The sequence below is a fragment of the Curcuma longa genome, chromosome 11 (genome assembly GCF_044706935.1).
Source record: "Curcuma longa cultivar G26 ecotype Majalengka, Jawa Barat chromosome 11, ITB_CL_G26_1.1, whole genome shotgun sequence".
NCBI lineage: Eukaryota > Viridiplantae > Streptophyta > Magnoliopsida > Zingiberales > Zingiberaceae > Curcuma > Curcuma longa.
In genome coordinates, this window is record NC_133871.1 from 25,152,135 (window position 1) to 25,172,390 (window position 20,256).

The window sequence follows — 20,256 nt, forward strand, 5'->3', positions numbered from 1 at the left end:
TTCATAAATTTGCTCGTGAATTCGTACGATCAAAGTTGTAAATGCAATGGAAAGTAAACACACAACACAAAAATATGGGTGTTTTATTTCGTTTACAACCACAAGCTGCTACTCCAAGACTTACGATTAGTTTGATCATTTACGTTGGGCAATCAACTAAATAATCTCCTCTTACGAAAGAGAGTTAACGATTACACAAATATAAGAGCGGTAATAACGTTACCGTCCTTAGAAATTAAGTACAAATCGTTAAAGTTTATCGAAATGAAGTAGATGCAGTATTCTCGTGTAGAACTTCGGTGTTACGATGACGTTCCGGGGTGTTGCTTCGCATGCAAATGGTCGTCGGTTGTTTCTGAATTGATGCTCTACGGGGTCTCCCTCGATGCTCTTTTATTGGGCTATCCGGGTGCCTCTAAACCTTTCCAGGTGCCTCTACGTTGTCCGCTGATCCACCATCGGCATTGCTGACTCGACACTTTCAGGCGCTTGTATCCCTTTTTGGGCGCATGTATACTAACGTGGAGGTTCTGGATGAATTTTGACTTCCGCAATGCCTATCTAGATCCCGAACACCTGGAACCGATCTGGGCGCCTGGAAGCTGAGGTGTCCCGACCATTGAGACTCTGCCACCTCACTGCTTAGTTGGCTTCGTTCCGCTAACATCCGGTCGCCTGGAACCAATCAGGACGCCTAGACTCCGATCGCTTGGATCCAGATAAGGACGCCCAGAACCAAAGTTTCCACCCCTCATTTCTTGCATTACAAGTTAGTACAAACCAAAAGGTAACAAGAAAGAATAAACATGTTTGCAACTGCTTTTGGTCTTAACTTCATATTTTCAGTGAAATCCTGGGTTAGACTGACGCCTACTCTTCCCACAGTAGGAATGCGCCCTTACCCACTCCACTCGGGAGAATTTAAATGTTTGTCAACCAAGTCCTCCAAACTTATTGGATTTTTTGCTTAGCCTTGATCCTTGACCCTCAAGATTTTCTACTAGACATTTGGTCCGTCTAACCTACCTAGACTTCTACCGCCAGACATCTGTTCCACCTGATCTACCTGGACTTCCATTGTCAGCCATCTGGTCCACCTGACCTATATAAACTTTCACATATTGCACTTGATTCGCCAAGACTTCTACCCAGTCCTCCAGTCCAGGACTTCCACTACCTACCCTCCAGCCAAGACTTCCATTGCCTAGTTTCCACTAGGACTTACCTGTGCCTAGTCTCAACTAGGACTTTCCTGTGCTCCCTGCACACTTAGATCAGCTTGTTAATAATCATCACATACTTAACTTGATTTTTTTACCATTATCAAAATTAAAATTCGATCATCTAGTGCTCCCTGCATCAACATATATTTTATAATATGATTTAATCTTTTTACTAACCTTAAATTCCTAATAGTTTCACAAACCCTACTGAGTGCAAAAAGCTCAGATGATTACTAAAGGTAGGGTTCCTACTAAGGTCGAAGAATGAAGATGATAAGGTTGTGCAATTGTGCTTCTGGTGGTTAAGATCTAGAGTTGGTGCTAGAGACAAAGAAGGCGCGGGGGGATTGCGTTTTCTGCGGCAGTGCTATCACTATCATCAACGTCGAGAGCTCCTAGTGGCTCCATTACCTCCCCTTTATCGGAAGATTAAGCACAATTTCTTTTGCTTTTCCATACACTAGCTCCATTCGCTCCCACGGACTTTTTGTTTGAAAAAAAATCTAAGATGTACGTCTCTTTTTTTCTCCTCAATCTCTAATTTTTCTTTGAAGGAAAGAATTAATTCAACTTATTTTCTTTCCTTTTATGGTTTTTTAGTTGTTGTGTAACTGTTTTACTTCATGTCATTGCAAATTATCATATATTGCCTTATCAGTTGGTTCTCTTACTTTAAGAGATTATCATGAAAAAAAGATAAATCCTAGTCAGTCTCATAGACTCAATTTCTGGGGGTGGCTTTACGGAAGTTTTCCATCGACCATCAGGGTAAATCGGGAAGCGCATACGATGATCAATCCAGATGTCCAGCATCCTTTGATTGCGTTCCCCATTTGGAAAAAAAATTCCTACAAATACGTTGTAACTGAGAATTGAACCGCGGATCCCTGGATCGCAACCCGAATATTCTACTGTTGCACCATTGTCCCGGGGACTACTTTAAGAGATTATCATGAATAGATAGTTGGTAATTTGAATGGACGCATTATGATATTTTTTTTCTTGATTTAACTGTTCTCTTATATCTTCTAATTAGCCCTTGCTAATTTGAAATAAAGTGATCAAAACTGAACGCTAACAAGTGTCTCATTTTTTGTTTTGTTTTTGCCAATTCCACCTAAATATCTCACCATATTTAAGATAAATTATAGTTTTGTCGCGTCGTCCAAATCTGTCCCACATGTGACTTTCATGATGTACCGTGATAAATTGATTTTATTACTTAGTTATGCGGCACCTGTTAATGATCATAATTTGTTTATATTTAAAAAAACACCTACAAGCTTTTTCAACATCTACATATGCAAAAGTAGCATGCTCTATGACTAATATATTCAAATTCTAACATGTAATTAAACTTTTAAAATATTTTTGGCATCAATATATAGAGAATTAATTGTGACAAAGAAACAGTTGTATGTCGTATTATTTTCAATATTAAAATAAGCATTGGCACTTTCGAATGAAGTTTGGACAAAATATTCAAATTCCTCGAATAAGCATTGGCACTTTCTATTAATAGTGAAATTAGCCCACAATTCACAAAACTAGGCTTACAAACCATGAAATCTTGTCCACTATTAATAATGTAGCTTAATTTTGTCCCTATGTAAATGTTGCAATAATTAGTACGGTACGTAAAAAGTAAAAATATTAAAGACCAGGCAATTCTTTATCATTTAAATAAAAAATTTTATTTTATTTAAATCAAATTGGAAAATTGACTTCTGTTTATCAAAGATGCGGCCTATTTTGCTAATCAGTCCCCATCAATAATTACATTGAACTAAAATTACTGATATGGAAAATGAACAAAGGGACCAAACAAACTTTGTTTTTAGCATCAATTAAATAACTGCTGGTATACTCATTTTTTTAAAAAAACTTTGTTAGCCATTAAAGCAGAAGGGAATTAAAGAAAAAACAAAGCAAACTTTTTATGAGTCATACATATTGTCAAAACAATATTGAATACGAGGAGGTGAAAGTGTTATTCTTCCATTCTTAAACAGTCATAATACTATCATTAATTGAATTACTTCAGGCATTAGGAGGCGACGAAGATTTTTCACGAGGAGGAACTCTTAGAAAACTCTTCATGATGTCGTATGCCGTGAAACCAATGGCGACCGAAGGAACAACCTGTGAGAAGAAAAAAAGAATCAAATATGAAGTTATCGTCAATCACATATGTCGTTACATAAATTATTGTTTATAGAGAAAAAGGAAAAGACTGTCATTTTTAGCCTTTGACCTTATAAGCCGCATGATATATCAGTTGGGTGAAACTGATTTATGATTTTTTTATGTGCAGTGTTTGTAAATGATGCTGCCATGGAGACATGAATTTTGAAAGTATATAACAATAAATTGTTCAGAAGAAAATGAAATATTGAAACAATTCCGCCTAGGATGCTGCTTAGTTCAGTTCCTTCAAAGAATTCATGTTAGCTATTGTTTCCAAAAATCATTTAAAAAAACAAACAAACAAACAAAACAAAACAATTACTGTCCCTCAGTTTGAACCTGAAGTAGCATAATAAAAGTCTTGTTCTTCATGTGATATTCCGTTCATGGAACTACCGTAGAAAGAATACCTTTAGGTGGTTTGCAACTTCTTATAGTTATATGCCATTCAATAGATCACACACTAGGCATCTATTTGTTGCATTTATCAAATCTGCTACTTCAAGCTACCAAAGGTGGATTCCTGTTGATATGAACATAGATGAGTTTCGATCATAGCTCTTGGTTTCATGTCTTGCAAAGCTCAGACCAAATGCCAACCAAGAGAGATGCCATCTTTGAAAATTAAATCCAGAGGAAACCCTACATAGTTGCAATTCCTTGTAAAGATTGTGTGCGTGGAATTCCCTACTCTAGACTGCCCTCACTACACCAAGAACGAGTCTTCTTCAAAGCTGTTACCATACTAAATTGTTCCTGTGGAAAATTGACTTGAACATCCTGGACCCTTGAAGTCTGGTATGCAATCGAAACCTATCAATAGATAAATGTCTCTTTACTAAAGTTGAATGGTATTTTCCCATGCGATATCTTACAGATCTGCTATATGACCAGAGAATGCACAAAAAGATGACTTGGCAATAGACAACCTCAGCATATCAATCATAAAAGTAATCACCTGAGATATGCCCTCCCCAAAGCCCTACAGAGAAGTATTTAGTTGTAAATTTGTCAGTTTCTAGTTATTTTTAACTGTAACATATCTAACATTGTTCAACTTTTCCTTATCTTCAATAGGTTTATGATTTGGCCATGTGCTTTCATTACCCCCAATAAAAGAAACTCAAAATGTATTAGGAAGGGCCATCATAATTGTTGCTTCTTTGATTCATGGAATAACTAAGGTGTAGAATTTTTGGATGACAAGTCAAACATATTTACTTTTTCACAGTTATAACAAAATATTAACACCAGTAGGATTTATGGCAACGGCAAACTGGTATTCAATATGTAAAGATGAACTTCTTACCTGTATAAACTAAGGGCCATCATAATTGTTGCTTCTTTGATTCATGGAATAACTAAGGTGTAGAATTTTTGGATGACAAGTCAAACATATTTACTTTGTCACAGTTATAACAAAATATTAACACCAGTAGGATTTATGACAACGGCAAACTGGTATTCAATATGTAAAGATGAACTTCTTACCTGTATAAAACTACTTGTTTTGGGCGGCAATGGATATACTATATAGGTTCTTTAATTATGACTTCCAAGATACCTGATGTTGTGCATATATGCTTATGAAATACTTGTGGTATACCATCATACTGGAAGTAATATTTTTACGGAAAGAATGGATTAGTATGAAAAGCAACATTTAAATTTCTTCTCAGTAATGATCACAGCAAATGCACCATGAATATTCCAACTGTACTAGGACTCATTCACGTCTAGTTTTTTTATAGGACTACTACAAGTTGTTCAAACATAAAACAAACTTTTTTTTTTGGGTTGCTTGTTTACTACTGTGTCAAGTGCAGGCACACAACCATACCTTAACATAGTTGAGGCTCAGACCAGCAAACAACTGCCTCCACCCCTGGTTCTGCACAATGAATGAAAGCCCTTGCATCGTTCCTCTGATCGGTGGGGCATCTAAGTGATTAAGCAATTGTTGATTTTGTACCTAAAAACATAAACTAAACATTTACAAACTCTATGAACTGGGACAGGTCTTAATGAAATGGCCATTCTATTATCAGATGCATGCTACCAAATAGACTGTAGATATCCAAAGGAAGCACACAACAAAACCAGTAACTAATACCTGCATCTGCCTCCTGACAACATCTAGCGGATACGTGAGAGTTTGTCCAAATAAACCAGCTAAAGCACCACAGGAGAGACGCAGAACTACAGAGTTTCTGTATTCTTCAGGTACCCGAGCCTTAAGATCTTCGTAAATGTAAAATTTCAGACCAGCATAGGGAAGGATGCCAATAAGTGTGGGAGCTGCATCAATAACACGTGAAAATTAGGTGATCATACACCTGCTTCATTACTAGAGATTGCTCATGCTACAGTTTGCCAAACAGAGATAATTTTAATCCATTCAAGTGCAGAATCACAAAAACAAAAACAGGCAGTATAGAACCAAGTGCCCAAAAATAAGCAAATACTCAAAGGCAAATAAAAGCGAAATTATACAAAATATTAAACAAGTGCCTATAAAATGGGGGGAAAAAACACAATCTGCAAACAAGATAAACAGGGATGTCCTTCAAATACTTTACATACCTCCTCCTCGATAAAGCGCTCTGATACCACCTTCCAGATAAACCTTCCTAAAGACATCTTTTATACCACTATAGGTAGGCTGGGTGCCTAGCATTGAAGCATTGCCAAATCTCCCTGGGTTATTTACCTGAAAATTTTTTTGAAAGGGGGATCAATAGCAAAGCTAAATGTTTGCTTTATATAAGACAACTAAAAAAGAAAATTGACAATGAGTCCCAACATAAACTCATGCCTGTAATCAGCAAACTGAGCCAATTTAAAACTTACCATTTACTGAATGAATAATAAAGCTAATTATCCTGAAAATACTTGTTCAATCACAACCCTATCTTGTCGATGAAGTTGAATTTATCATTTGCCTTATTATATACTGTTAGGTAAAATGGTTGCCTTGCTATGTACTGTTAAGTAAAATGGTTAATTGTATAAAATGCACACGAAATTTTTTTTTTCAAAAAAATGATGGGAAGCATTATCAAATAGAAAGAAGAGAGAAGTAAAAGCATAAAGAGCAAGGCAGTCCATTGTGTACATACCTGATAAGCTAGCTTTGTCCGAGCTAAATCTAAAGGATAGGTACACAAAACAGCAGTACCACCAGCAGCTGAACCAGCCAAAAGATCTACGAATGGTCCCGAAACTACTGAAGAATGATTATTCAATATCCAACAACGATACTGTTCATATGCCATGAAATGAAGTGCAGCATAAGGGACTATTCGCAGCACACTTGCACCATTTCCTCTAAAAAGAAACAAAAATCACAATCATTAAAAAAAAAAAAAAGTTAGCTACTTGTAGAATCCTAATATTTCACCATTTCAACTTACTTATAGAGCCCTAAAACTCCTTCTTGCTGCTTCAACCTCCTCAAAGATTGTAAAATTCCAAGAGTTTTAAATCCTTCAGTTCTTGTCTTCAAGAGTAAAGTAATCAAATTTTCTTTAAATCATGAATTAAAAAGCTTATAGAACAAGTGGCAATATAACAATAAATGAGTCCATTTTAGAGGAAAGCTTCTTATAACCAAGCAGCAAGACGGTTAACAGTAAACAGTAAACTCAAGCAATAGTAATAAATATTCCACCACAAAGTGCTAATCAACCATCACCAAATAATTGATTGAGTGAATGTCTATTTCGGTACCAATACAATTCAATGCAATCATTGGTTGATTAAATGGCTATTTCGGGACCAATACATTTCTATGTTATTTAACTTGCGCCTGCTTCAGTAAAAAACGGGGGGAAATAATAACTAGATAAACAAGCAACAAGTTTTCATGGTAAAAAAATATAATACAAAATTATTCTCATTTCTATGAAATTTGAAAAGGAAAGTACATAACCAACCACGGGCCCACCCCTTACATCGCCCAAGCGTAAGTATCAGATTGAAATCAATGGTTTGGTGAAAAATAAATCAAGTCATTCCTTCACATATACCAGTCGATGCTGTCAACAAAAGATAGCAATGACAAAGGGCTTGTTCTGCAAACCTGCATTAGAATCTTGACCCGCTCTAGTGGTGCCACAGCCGTCTTCGAAAAAGCTCCAGCAGCACCTCCGGCAATCAATTCCTTCACATATACAGGCATCCAATCCAGCGTGCAGACATCTACTTCTGCTGCTGCAGAGGTCATCGTCGACTTTGGGGAAGAATCCATCACTGCAGTTAGAAGCGGAGCAAAGCAATGTTCAGTTACCCCGCCTGCAATTTAGCGAACTCCTTATCCCATCGATCTTTATGGAGGCAAAAGAAGAGGTCTTTCCCCAGGGAAAGGAGCGAGTACGGGGATCGGATGTCAGGAAACTGGAAACGCTCCTTCGCACCCGAATCGACCTCGGAGAAGAGAAGATACATCCACAGGGAAGGAGATCGTTGTATTCAGAAAAAGAACGATCTGGCAGCGAGTAGATTGGGGAACCCTAGAAACAAATTGATCAATTCCACGGATCGAGAACAATCTGAAAGGCTCCCGTATGACGAAGAAGGATCGGAGAAGAACTCGAGGAAAAATTAAGATTATTCCCCGGAATTCCTCGCCTCCTCGTCTCGCGTCGCCTCCCTCCTGCTTATTGCTCGCCAACGCAAATTTAACTTTGAACGCGTCCGCAATCGCCTTTATATCTCTCTCTATCCACGCTAATTATATGTTTAATTTATTTTTGCGAAATTTAAGGGGAAAATAAAACATTATGCCTAATAAAAGTTAAACACTATTTAAAATGCCCTTCGATATTTTTGAATAACCAAAATACCATCAGATATTTTAATTTATTATCCTTTCATCCCTACAGTTCATCCTTAACGGCGTAATGAATCGCATGCCGTTTCATCCCTACAGTAAATATTAGTGGGCTAATGTCGCGAATGCCCATGGCACGACGGTTGAATTCTGGCGTACAGGGTTCGATTCTCCAACAGCACATTTATCTTGTAATGTTCGACAATTTGATGTGCTGGGCCGTTGAACTGTGGGCCTACTCATTTCTTGAATTTCTCTGACAGTGGAATGTGAGATCTAGATCGGATGGTTGCAGTCAGCCGTTTAGTCAAATAGTCGCAGCTCTTCTCTGTTTTTACTTAGCCTTTTTGATAGAAAAAAATTATTTAATGGAAATGAAAGATCATGTTATAATATTTTATTTACATATTCTATCAATATATATTTATTTCTTAATTCAATTCGTTCATGAACATGAAAACTATATTTTTATGTCATTTTTCAATCAGAATTATCTCCATTGATCAATTTAAATGAAGTAATTAGTCTGATTGTTTAATCATCAAAAGATGCCAGCAATTTAATAATAAAATAAATCATAATAATATAAGTCATTTGATAAAATAATAAAGATCATTTAATAAAAAAAATTATTTCTCACATGGGTCATTAATAAAAAATAAAACATATTTCTAACATACCTAGGCCATTTGAGATTTGTTTTTGTTCACCGACATTTTTGTTTTTTGTTTTTACAGCAGCTTCTGCACTGTTAGGTGTAGTCTAAATAAGTGAGTGATAATTATGTTAATGGAACCCATGTTGTAGGTATTAATACAGTAAGTAATGTATGTTTGAGCCTTCGTCGCCTCGGCCCATTTTTATGGGTCATTAAAAAAAAAACACGTTGGATGCACGTGATTTAAGTGGAGGGCGGTACGCAATGATTCTGCAGCATCGAAACAATCTCAACCGTTAAAATCTCGCACACTACTCCAGTTTCTTAATCGACGGTGGGATGCTGAGATCACGCCGCTCTCGTTCGCCACTCATCCAGTCCGCCATTGGATCGGCTTCGTCAACCCTTTATTATCCAACCTTCCCCTCTCCTCCCATTCATCCTCCAAACCCTAGCCTCCTCGGATCTCTCCCATTTAGGATTTTTCTCAAAACCCTCGTCGTCCTGCTTTCTATTTTTCTCTTGATTTGTTTCTCTTGCAGACTCTATCTAGCTCCACTTTCCAGTTTTCGTCTACCAAGGTGATTCTTTTCGTTTTCTTTGTAGTTTTGGGGTGCGACTAATGCGTTTTCGTTGTAGATTTTGATATTATATTGTCCTGATCTTTGTTCTCTTGATTGGATATAGTATGGGAGAAGCCAAGGATAACGATGTTTACGAGGAGGAGCTCCTGGACTACGAAGAAGAGGAAGAGAAAGCTCCCGATTCGGTCGCTGCTAAGGTTTCTGGCGAAGCAGTGAAGAAGTAAGAATGGATTTTTACCAGTCTTCCGCTATCTTTTTTGTCTTTTTTTTTCAGTTCCCATTCATGGCGTGGCTCATACTGCATAAAGGTGTTTTCTTGTTGTAGGTTTTTTTCGTCGTTACGATTCCAATCTATTAGGTGCTTTTTTGTTGTTTATTTATTTCATGTCTATAGTCATGGCCTGCTTAAACATTCCTTCTTCCAAGGATTTTCTCTGGTTAGAAACTTCGTTTTATTCTAGATCTGGCGCTGGTGTTCTTTGCTTGCCATTTTCACGTTATCCTTTACATATTTTCATGCAAAGCTAGATTTTTTTTTTATCAAATTGAAATATTTAACAAGTTTATTAGGACGGATATGCTCATGAATCTAACAGCTTAGAGGTGTTACTATCCCTGTGTTGCCGCTATGATATGTACATACTTCCTCTGAAGCTGGAGCAGATGAACTTTATTTTTTTATCTTCACTGTACATTAATGGATGAGATAAATGTTTTTGGTTCTTTTGTGCTTGTCTCTTGACTGAAGTTCCATTAGATTTATCTTCGTGTTTTTTCTTCCTTATATCAGTCTGTAGCTGCTATTTTAGTTACTGTTGCATAATTTTGTTTTCAGTTATTTTTTAGTCTTGGTGTATTTCCACAAAATTTATACAAAAAGTGAATACTGTTTGCTGACTGATAAAACATACAGGGGCTACGTTGGGATTCACAGTTCTGGATTCAGAGACTTTCTGTTGAAGCCAGAACTCCTTCGTGCTATCGTCGATTGTGGTTTTGAGCATCCTTCCGAAGGCAAGATATAGTATCATTTTTCATTGTACATATTTTTAATTTTAGAGAGATGTTGATATGGAAAATTTTGATTGGTTCCAGAACCACTGTTGAATAACTCAGCATTTTAGATTTAGTTTTCTGTCAGATGTTCCTACACTCCAATTCACTTAGTAGTTGTATCTAATTTTTTAAAATCAATTTTGGGCTATAAGGCTTATTCATAATAAAATATCTTCTGGTACAAAAGAGAGCATTGTGTAATCATTGAAATTTTATTTGGAAATGGATAGATTAAATTGAAGTAGAGTTGTAGACTTGTACTCTGCTCATTTTATTTTCTTAATTCAACAGCAAATCAGGAGAACCTATCATACTATTTAAATTTAAATAAATATCTTGTTTCATCATCGAGTGGATAGATGCATAAATCTTTATGGTATTTTGCAGGTAAAGATCGCTTGCATGTTTCTCAGTTTGGTGGAGAATAGGGTAAACCTTTCCATTAAAGGATCCAGAAGATTATTTTTTACTTACTGGGGTACCCCCTCAATTTTCATCAGTACAACATGAATGTATTCCGCAAGCTATTCTGGGAATGGATGTTATTTGTCAAGCAAAGTCTGGAATGGGTAAAACGGCAGTTTTTGTACTTTCTACTCTTCAGCAAATTGAGCCTGTTGCAGGCCAAGTTGCTGCACTTGTGATGTGTCATACAAGAGAATTGGCCTTCCAGGTTTGACTTTATTTTTAAGGAACGATTTCTGTTGATTTTTGTGGTTCTAGAATTTTGATTCATATTTATTTTTGTGCAGATTTGCCATGAGTTTGAGCGATTCAGCACGTACTTACCAGACATCAAGATTGCTGTATTCTATGGGGGAGTTCACATCATGAAGCACAAGGACATTTTAAAGAATGATTGCCCACATATAGTAGTTGGCACACCAGGAAGAGTGTTAGCGTTGGCAAGAGATAAAGATCTCAATTTGAAGAATGTGAGGCATTTTATTCTTGATGAATGTGATAAGATGCTGGAGTCACTTGGTATGAATGATGACATTCAACTTTCTCTAACAATTATTCTGTTGTAATCTGACTTATTTCTATTTACATTTTTTTTCTCTTATGTTCACCTAGATTATGGTATTTCTTTACACTATTTTACCCTTTTTTGTAGACATGCGGAGAGATGTACAGGAAATTTTCAAACTGACACCACACGACAAACAAGTCATGATGTTTTCAGCTACTCTCAGCAAGGAGATACGCCCAGTCTGCAAGAAATTCATGCAAGATGTAATGTCATAGAAGTTTTGAGTTCTTTCTTCTGATTTATTTCTGGCTTCTACCTTTGAATCACATTTAGTTTGCTCCTGGTCAGCAGGCAACCGAGCTACTTAAATATGACTAATCGTATAGTTAGATGCAGATTGGAAAGTATGTTTTTAGGATGAGGTCCAGGTCTTGTAGCAGTCAATCCTCCTTCAAAACTATAACAAGCACTTTCTTGAGTATCATCCTTCATCCAACTCTTGGGGATTAGGGATTTTATGCCCCTTGTGAGTGGATACTTGTTTGGGTTCCTTGGTACATTTTCATTCTACTGAATGGTGGGGTATGTATAGTAGAGGATGCTCGTTGGGCTTTTTTTATGTATTTGGGGCAGGTTAGGAAGGTCAATCTGTGTGGATTGACAATTCCATTGGTATGGCTAACTATTTAGCACAAAGCTACAGCGCTGTCAGTATCATTCAAATGCTACTGGATTCAGTTAGCCCGAAGAGAAGACCCTAATCCTCTTTCATCTGACGTTTCTTGCATTTCAGCCTATGGAAATATATGTTGATGATGAGGCCAAGCTAACACTTCATGGTCTAGTACAGGTATACCAACTTTCTCTGATTATTCTGCTGTTCATTTGTTCACTAAATGTTGGTGATTGTTTCAGCATTACATCAAATTGACTGAGTTGGAAAAGAATCGGAAGCTGAATGATCTTTTGGATGCACTGGACTTCAATCAAGTTGTGATTTTTGTGAAAAGTGTAAGCCGTGCAGCTGAGCTGAACAAGTTACTTGTAGAATGCAATTTTCCATCCATCTGTATACACTCTGGCATGTCACAGGAAGAAAGGTATGTGTTTGTGAGATTGCTTGTTACACTTTCTGGAGTACTCATTTTACTTTTTTTTTTTCAGTTACATGTTCATAACAATGCTTGATGAATTCTATTATCACAAGTAAAAAAAATTCATTGAAAATTTTATATTGGATACTATCCTTGAATATTTTTGCACTGAAACATGCCATGATTAACACCAGCATGTCTGTTTTGCTTCACAATAGATTGGTTTTAAATGTGGTTTTTCTACATCCCCTCCCCTCAAACCTACTGTCCATCTGTTTTCATAAAATTCTTTTCCTAAGACACTATCTATATATATTTGAGTACCTCCTGTTTTCATTTGACTAAATTGAAATAAATAACTTTTGCACAATCGCTGTTTACAACCTATCAGTATCTCAACCATCTCTCCGCCAAACTTTTAAATGCCTTCTTCCTAACTTCCAACTACACTGACATATCAGTCCATCAAGATCATCCATGCCTTTCTATACTGTAATGACACTGGGATTTTGAATAGAAGTCTTACTGTACCATAACTTCTCTTCAATAACATTCTGAGTCCTCTGTTAGTCTATAAAGCTATAAACGTTCAAGTTTATTTCCTTGTGTATTGATTTATACAGTGTATCAGATGTCAATAAGTAAAAATGAGAGAAATTTCTTTCTTGCAGGTTGACAAAGTATAAGAACTTTAAGGAAGGGCTCAAAAGAATTCTAGTTGCTACAGATCTGGTTGGGAGAGGAATTGATATTGAGCGGGTTAACATCGTGATTAATTATGATATGCCAGATTCTGCTGACACATACTTGCACAGGGTAATATTCCTTAGATTTAGCCCTTAATTAAAGGGAAGTGAATTTTTGTCAGTTTGCTAGTCTCTTATCTGATTTAGAAATGTTCCTCTTCAGGTTGGAAGGGCTGGTCGATTTGGAACTAAAGGACTTGCTATTACATTTGTTTCATCAGCAGCTGATTCTGATGTCCTTAATCAGGTTAGTTTGCTGCTAGTTCATTGAAAGTCTCCTGTGATTTGATTAATCAGTCAATTTATTTCTGTCACTTGAAGGTGCAAGAGAGGTTTGAAGTAGACATAAAAGAGCTGCCTGAGCAGATAGACACTTCAACATACAGTAAGTTATACCTTCTATAATAATAAATTTCTGATGTGTCAGTTCCTTGATCAAACAATGAACTTATGAATAACATTTTATACAATTCTGGAAAGGGAAAGAAAGCTCTTTAGAAGTCACTGTTGATATCTTAATTTCAACCATTAAATAAAGATCAAATTCTATAATATAATTAATATGATATGGAATAAGTGGTCAAAATGGATATACTTCATTGTCTGATCATAGTACAATATTACTAATGGATTGATGAAGATCATTCAAAAGAAAGCTCATTAGAAGTCACTGTTGATATCTATTAGAATTTAATTTCAACCATTAGCTCATCAAGCCGTTCATGTGGTTAAGTTTGAGTCAAGATAATGGTTAATTGTTTACTTTAGGCTTAGTATTGCTAAAGGAATGTGTTCGCCATGCCACTAAATTTAGCAATTATAGAACATACTCTAAATAAAGATAATAGCTCATTATTTGAGGGCATTGCAGAAGGTAATAATTTGTAATTTGTGCAAAGAATTGTAATACTACTGGGTTGAATTTATTCGTTCATCCAAAACAATTTTTTGGTTGATGTATCACAAGGGTATGAGTTGATTGTTTGTGCTAAGATAACTAAGGCTAGTCCTCCAGGCCTTGTACTTACTAGAATCAAATGACAACAATTCATTGAATACAATAGTTGGTAGCCCTTGATATTGTATTTGTAATTGTTCTTCACGATAATTAAGACAGATTTGGAATGAAGGTGCACTTTTTTTATAAAGTAGTAATGTGTTGTTAAGTTCATCAAGCTACATAATTACACAGTAAACTTTTAGCAGCAATAGGTCATCATTCTGGATGAATATAGTAATTATAATTTGATGAGCCACCAGATCATTCATAAAGTTATTGCCAGCACAACTTATCTTTTCAGCTATGTACACAATCACAATTGGTTAGGCCTACTAGACTATCTAGTTTATATAGTGGTGTGGTGGACTTAAGTCACTTGACGTGAGAATAATATCTAGTCTTGTTATTTGGGCATAGTATTACATTTGACCAGGAACATATAAGCAGTTCTGGGGGTTTGAGAAAATGGGGAAATTGCAGTTTTGTGAAGAATGAAGCTAAAGTTGAGGCAAAATAGGAAAACCTTGTAAACAATCTATGTTTTTCAATAAAAGTTTTAGAAATAATATATTGGAGAAAGGAGGAAATGTCTACCTGATTAAGATTTATTTATTTTTTGTTAGATGGACAAGTGCCACATGGAATTTAAAATTTTTCCTGTGAACAATTTCTTGTGTGTTTTTGCAGTGCCTTCGTGATAAGTTCTCGCAGGAAAGGCTCTCCATCGATTTGTAGGAAGGTTCCATGGGCGAGCCGACGTCGTACAAGTTTGCTGTGTTAGATTCTACTCATGTTTGGTAGAGAGATGTAGAACTTGTACTGTTAAAGATTATACCATATTTTAGCTACTCACACCCTTATGTTGGACCAGTGTGGTTGATGTTCTAGAGTTCATAATTCTCTTGCCTAATGCTTAATTATTTACTTTAGCATGTCAATTCATTCTGAGTGTTCTAATTTTGAATATTAGTTATTCCATGGAGGGAGATGCACGCACCTGACCTCATATGGTTGGGATGATATTATATGGTTTGTTTTTTTATCCTTGCATTTATACGTATCTAATACATAAACTATCTTCATTTTGTTTACCACCTTGTCTATTTATTACGTCATCATTTTTCACATAAGTTTCTTACATTGCTTGAATAGCTGCATGTTAGCAAAGTTGATATCTTGATCAATGTAATATCCCTGAACAAAGAGATACAGAAGATTATCCAAGAATTGCCTCTTAACTACAGGGGAAAAAGCTGTTCTTGGAGTGAGAGTCTTCTCTGATTGAACCATAGGCGATTATGACCAGAACACAGTAAGTATATCAAACTGATATGGAACCTTCGGCATGTTGACTCACTATTACAGGGTCCTTTATGTAGTTTCAAGGGAAGGCTCTCCTACATGCTAGTTCTGTGCCAAACGATACGTATATGTTGCCTGCCCCCATGAGTTTCAGTTCTATTTCTGAGCTAAGAATTGTAAGATGCAACTCTAACAGTTCTCGTGCTTGTGAAAAGGTTCCTCAAATGGTCATATCCCATAAGGAAAATTCCAATCACATAAAGGAAGCCAAGTTGCAACTTCCCGAGCAATTGATAAACTATCATTAGACTACTTAACAAGTCACGAGTTCGGATTGAGAGACAACCTGCAAAGGGATTAAGTCGGTCAGCCACAAGGATATATATGAGCATTTTACCTAAAAGTATCGTTCACGATTGGTATTCAACAAAACATTCTCAGTCTTTTTTTCCCTCAAACGAAAAGATGCTTCAGATCTATTCTATATATATTTTCTCTATAATACCTTTAGGTATGATTGGAGCTTACAAATTTTATAATAGCTAAATTCGGGAATAAATTTATAAATCAGATTATAAAATGAAAAGGAGGGCACAAAAATGCCGCAGAATGATTTATATAACAATTTACTACAAGATCCAAGGGCGAAAGCAAGCATCTTACATATGTGCAAGCCTTCAAAATAATTAAAATAACTTATTTTTTATTTAACTTGTGGTATGAAAAATGACACAAATGTGCTACGAGCTAATTTAGCTTCAGTAAAGACCCAGGTCAAAAAATAAAATTTTCAAATTGTGAAATCCAGTGAAATCAAAGATAAATTCATCATTTTCACTGTGCAAATTAATTTGCAAATTCGCTTGCAAGATCTTTTGAATGGAAAAAATTCACAGCCAGAGATATTATGAAATAATAGATATGCATGGGTATTTATATAGTTTTGATAAATAGTAGGGAGAGCTTTTTTGGCAAAATTCTCTATATAAATGCTAAGGTTATAGATACCTGTTTCTCTTTCTGGAATATGAGACCATTCTTGAGGCTTATGCTTGGATTTTGAAGCATTTATTAGATTCATGAGAGCCTGATTAACCTGTGAAAATAACATTATCTTCACTAATAGATAGTTAAGTTTATGGTTTCATAATTTTTATTATTATGGATGATGAATACCTCATCTGTCCTTTCATGTGTCACTAAATGCCCAGCATGAAGTTCCACCATTCGCGTAGATGGTTGAAGCATCTTGGCCAGCTTCCTTGCATGATCTAATTGAGCAATAATATCATACCTAACATGTATCGTTGCATAGGAATAAGGCTCCTCTCTACTTTTCAAAAGAAAAATTAGCGCAAGAAGAGATGAGCAAGCTTGCCCAGTGCCAACCTGCCATGGATAACTAAAATGAGAAACCGAGATGATCGAATTGTGTCAAGCTCCTTTGCTGTCATTTTATGTTTCCAGCAAGCATTGACTTGACCTTCAAAGCCACAGTTAGATTGCATCCCGGCTGATGATATCGCTTTTACATACTCCTGAGATGCCAAAGTTGTATAAGAATTATTGTAAAAGTACAGGAATAATAAATATGCAAAAGAAAGGCATATTAATCAAGGATTGTCTCAAGATATTACCAGGTTAATCAGTGTGAAGATAGGAATAATTTAGAGAAGCAAGAAAGAACCTAAACTTATATAATATTCATGGTAGAGGAGCATAAATTTTATGTTGTAAATTGTCAATGACACTAGAACAATTCTTTCAGAACTGAACTTTATTTGAGAACCCATACTTTCTGCTTGTAAAGGCCATCATGGTTCCTTTCATCTAATCGCATTCTTGAGAACAGATTTACATGGCCAAACCATCATAGTTTTTCAATGGCAATAATTACATGAGGTCAAATTGCCTACATTACTTACTTGGTAAAGGATCTCTCTTCTTGTATGCAATCCAACATATTCGTTGAGATATTCCTAAACAACACAGCACAAACTCAATTTATCGATTAGACTGTCAATAGGCTTGGGCATAATGGGAAAAAAGAAGCTGAAATCTGTACATTTACTTTGAAACAAAATAATATTCCTATCTATTAGTTGAATGTGGAAATTATTTTCATGTCAACTGACCTTTGTGTAATGGGTCTCCAGATCAACGGTAGCTCTTTGCTCTGGAGTTTTTGCTCTCAAGAAACGATATGCAAGGGATATAATTTGCCGATCAATCTGCATAAAAGGCAACAGATACTTTGACTAAGTTATCAATGATGCATGCACATTCACACAGACAATAATAATAATAATGTTGAAAGCAAAGTATCAAAATAAAGGTACAATTAATTTAAACTGTCCTAGACGAAATGTTACCAATCGAATCTTCAAAAACTAAGATATCCAGAGAGAAGTTGAAGAATTTACTGTGAAATCTTCAAGATCAGTACGGAAGCAATCCACTCCAACCAAAAAAAGCTGACTGTAAACGCACATTGGTCTTGCTTAAGATTGGTGCCGAGCAATGATCATTCAGGAAAGAATTGATTAAAGTTCTAACGATTTTTTTTCTATATTGAGTTATTATCCCAATTAGTCTACCGTTAGAATAAGAGATTTCAGGCTATTGAAGGTCATCTAACTTTGTTGATCATTTCACTGAATCTGAAACTCGAAGTTTTAAAGTCAGCTATGTCATAAAGTCTATTGTACCGTTGCCCACATTCTTCAGTTACCAGTTCAACTCTGAACTATCTTACCTAACTGGGCACATAAATGAAAACTTGAAAATTGATCTGCTCCTATGAAATATTCAACTATGAAAAAGAAGAATTGATAAACTCTTAAAATGTTTATTCTCTGTTTCCATCAACCAATTAGTAGTGGGTATGCAATGGCATTTTGTATCATTCTAACACAAACAAGCTGCACGTTAACAAGCAAACCACCCATGAAGTGAAAACAAGAAGCAAGAAAATCAAGTATGTGCCAACAAACCAACCTTTGGAAAGCACTCAAAACCACCTCCAGTGACATTGAGCAAGGCCAATGAACATATCCGCTCTGGTGCTAATGCTGCCAATTTGCAAGCTATCATTGCACCTGATTCCAATCAGCATAGATTGACAAAGTATGAGTTTAGGTGAGTATGCCAAGAGTCTCATCTTGCCTCTCTAATTTAATAAAATTCGATATGTATTAGCAGTAAGGTCACATCAGTTAAGTAAATGTCAAAATCGTACTGAATGGAAGATACCTAGTCAACTCACCCATTGAATGCCCGAACACGTGAGCCTTTTTCCAATCTAGATGATCCAGTAGGGCAAGTGCATCTTTCGCCATTATAGTGGTTCTGAAATACAAGAAAATTTGTATAATTTTTATCAGATCTACATCAATCTACATTCTTCAATAAGAAATTTAAGATCCTATGACTAGATACTCGTGGCAATCTATTTGCAAACTGTGAGGCAAGCAACCAGAGAAACGTCTGAAATCGAAAAGTCAACCAAGTGGTTAATATCTTGCAGATTTGTGCGTCTACTTGCAGATTCGGAGTTGAAAATTCTTTTTTCTCCAAAGGATAGGAAGAATAAAATTAGAAAAGATAAGGAAGGGGAAAAAGCATGTAAAGCATTCTAATTTCTGAGAACTTCCAACAGATGACATAAAGTTCGATCCTGGAATTACAATAACGATGCCCTCCGAACACAGTAGTAACATTACCACAAGAATTAGTAGCAGAGCAAGAAGCATACGTGTATTGGGATTTTTTCATGGGTGCTGAGCTCTTGCCCACCCCACGATTGTCGAAGCAGCAAACCTCGATCCCACTCTGCGCCTCCTCATCATCGTCGTCCAAGTTCCCATCGCCGTCGATAGACGCTTCTGCCTCCTCATCGTTCGGTTCAATCGCGCCCGTCAACCCCTTGATCTGGGGTTCCCACGAATCATGTGTCGCTGCCAGTCCTTCACCACAAAAAAAAAAAAAAAAAAAAACTCAAAACACTATCAAAATCCGGTTTTTCCTCATCCATTGGAAAAGCAAACAACAATCCTAAAGCCTACCAATGATTAGGAGGACTTTGGTGCTCCCGTGGCCAAATCTCCTGTAGAAAATCCTGGTGCCATCCTCGCTCGATCCGCCAAAAGGCATTCCTATTCTCGACACAATTACTCACTCGTTGATTTCCTGCGGAAATCGGAGAATTTGATCGCCGAGAAAGAGAAGAGCGAGACGAGAGGGAGGTGAGCGAAGGGATCAGTGATCTGCATTATAAAGGTTCCCGGCGTTGAATGAGCCCAAAAGATCCCGCACGTCGCCGAAAGCACGGCGACGACAACCGTCCACCATTTCCTGATCTGCGGCTATCTACCGTCCGATTACTGATTAACATTCCAAGTCCACGACGTGGTGTGTTATTAAAACGCAAATATTAAGTAATTATAACAATTGAATATTCATTAATGGTGGGTCAAAAATTCCGGCTTCAACAATGTGAAACGTTGACCAGACTTGGTCTAATTACGTTTGACTTTGGCTAGTTTCTGTCCTTCTATTAATGATTAACATTAAATTATGGTAGGCCATATCAAGTGGATCGTT

At 36.4% G+C, this 20,256-nt stretch overlaps 3 protein-coding genes across 3 annotated transcripts; 1 reads left to right on the forward strand and 2 right to left on the reverse strand.

The window, feature by feature from the left end:
* Positions 1–3,135: 3,135 nt before the first annotated feature.
* On the reverse strand, positions 3,136–8,102 carry LOC141839186 (mitochondrial carrier protein CoAc1). The gene is made up of 7 exons (XM_074726878.1): positions 7,492–8,102; positions 6,824–6,909; positions 6,530–6,737; positions 5,994–6,120; positions 5,524–5,708; positions 5,251–5,382; positions 3,136–3,365 (listed from the first exon to the last, which is right to left on the reverse strand). Exons 1-7 carry the CDS (start codon positions 7,657–7,659, stop codon positions 3,264–3,266), a joined length of 1,008 nt encoding a protein of 335 aa, XP_074582979.1. The 5' UTR covers positions 7,660–8,102; the 3' UTR covers positions 3,136–3,263.
* Positions 8,103–9,349: 1,247 nt separating this feature from the next.
* On the forward strand, positions 9,350–15,290 carry LOC141838224 (DEAD-box ATP-dependent RNA helicase 15-like). Its single transcript, XM_074725633.1, has 12 exons — positions 9,350–9,480; positions 9,587–9,703; positions 10,397–10,497; positions 11,040–11,212; positions 11,292–11,523; positions 11,657–11,775; positions 12,306–12,362; positions 12,428–12,612; positions 13,278–13,422; positions 13,516–13,599; positions 13,674–13,737; positions 15,040–15,290. The coding sequence occupies exons 2-12, from the start codon at positions 9,588–9,590 to the stop codon at positions 15,048–15,050; spliced, it is 1,287 nt and encodes a 428-aa protein (XP_074581734.1). The 5' UTR covers positions 9,350–9,480; position 9,587; the 3' UTR covers positions 15,051–15,290.
* Positions 15,291–15,449: 159 nt separating this feature from the next.
* Positions 15,450–19,881, reverse strand: LOC141838225 (uncharacterized). Its single transcript, XM_074725634.1, has 10 exons — positions 19,719–19,881; positions 19,409–19,619; positions 18,920–19,002; positions 18,652–18,752; positions 17,790–17,885; positions 17,580–17,633; positions 17,044–17,192; positions 16,831–16,948; positions 16,663–16,750; positions 15,450–16,000 (listed from the first exon to the last, which is right to left on the reverse strand). The coding sequence occupies exons 1-10, from the start codon at positions 19,804–19,806 to the stop codon at positions 15,822–15,824; spliced, it is 1,167 nt and encodes a 388-aa protein (XP_074581735.1). The 5' UTR covers positions 19,807–19,881; the 3' UTR covers positions 15,450–15,821.
* Positions 19,882–20,256: the final 375 nt, after the last annotated feature.

Bases quoted from the DNA above. Each gene is read 5' to 3' on its own strand.
- LOC141838224 (XM_074725633.1), top strand. From the start codon at position 9,588: ATGGGAGAAGCCAAGGATAACGATGTTTACGAGGAGGAGCTCCTGGAC. The intron at 9,704-10,396 runs GTAAGAATGGAT...TAAAACATACAG, and splicing joins TCTGGCGAAGCAGTGAAGAA to GGGCTACGTTGGGATTCACA. The intron at 12,613-13,277 runs GTATGTGTTTGT...TCTTTCTTGCAG, and splicing joins GGCATGTCACAGGAAGAAAG to GTTGACAAAGTATAAGAACT.
- LOC141838225 (XM_074725634.1), bottom strand. From the start codon at position 19,806: ATGCCTTTTGGCGGATCGAGCGAGGATGGCACCAGGATTTTCTACAGG. The intron at 17,634-17,789 runs GTCAGTTGACAT...TGTGTTGTTTAG, and splicing joins TGGAGACCCATTACACAAAG to GAATATCTCAACGAATATGT. The intron at 17,193-17,579 runs GTAAGTAATGTA...TTGGCATCTCAG, and splicing joins GAAGAGAGATCCTTTACCAA to GAGTATGTAAAAGCGATATC.
- LOC141839186 (XM_074726878.1), bottom strand. From the start codon at position 7,659: ATGGATTCTTCCCCAAAGTCGACGATGACCTCTGCAGCAGCAGAAGTA. The intron at 5,709-5,993 runs GTATGTAAAGTA...TTATTGATGCAG, and splicing joins AGCGCTTTATCGAGGAGGAG to CTCCCACACTTATTGGCATC. The intron at 5,383-5,523 runs GTATTAGTTACT...TTATGTTTTTAG, and splicing joins TTGTCAGGAGGCAGATGCAG to GTACAAAATCAACAATTGCT.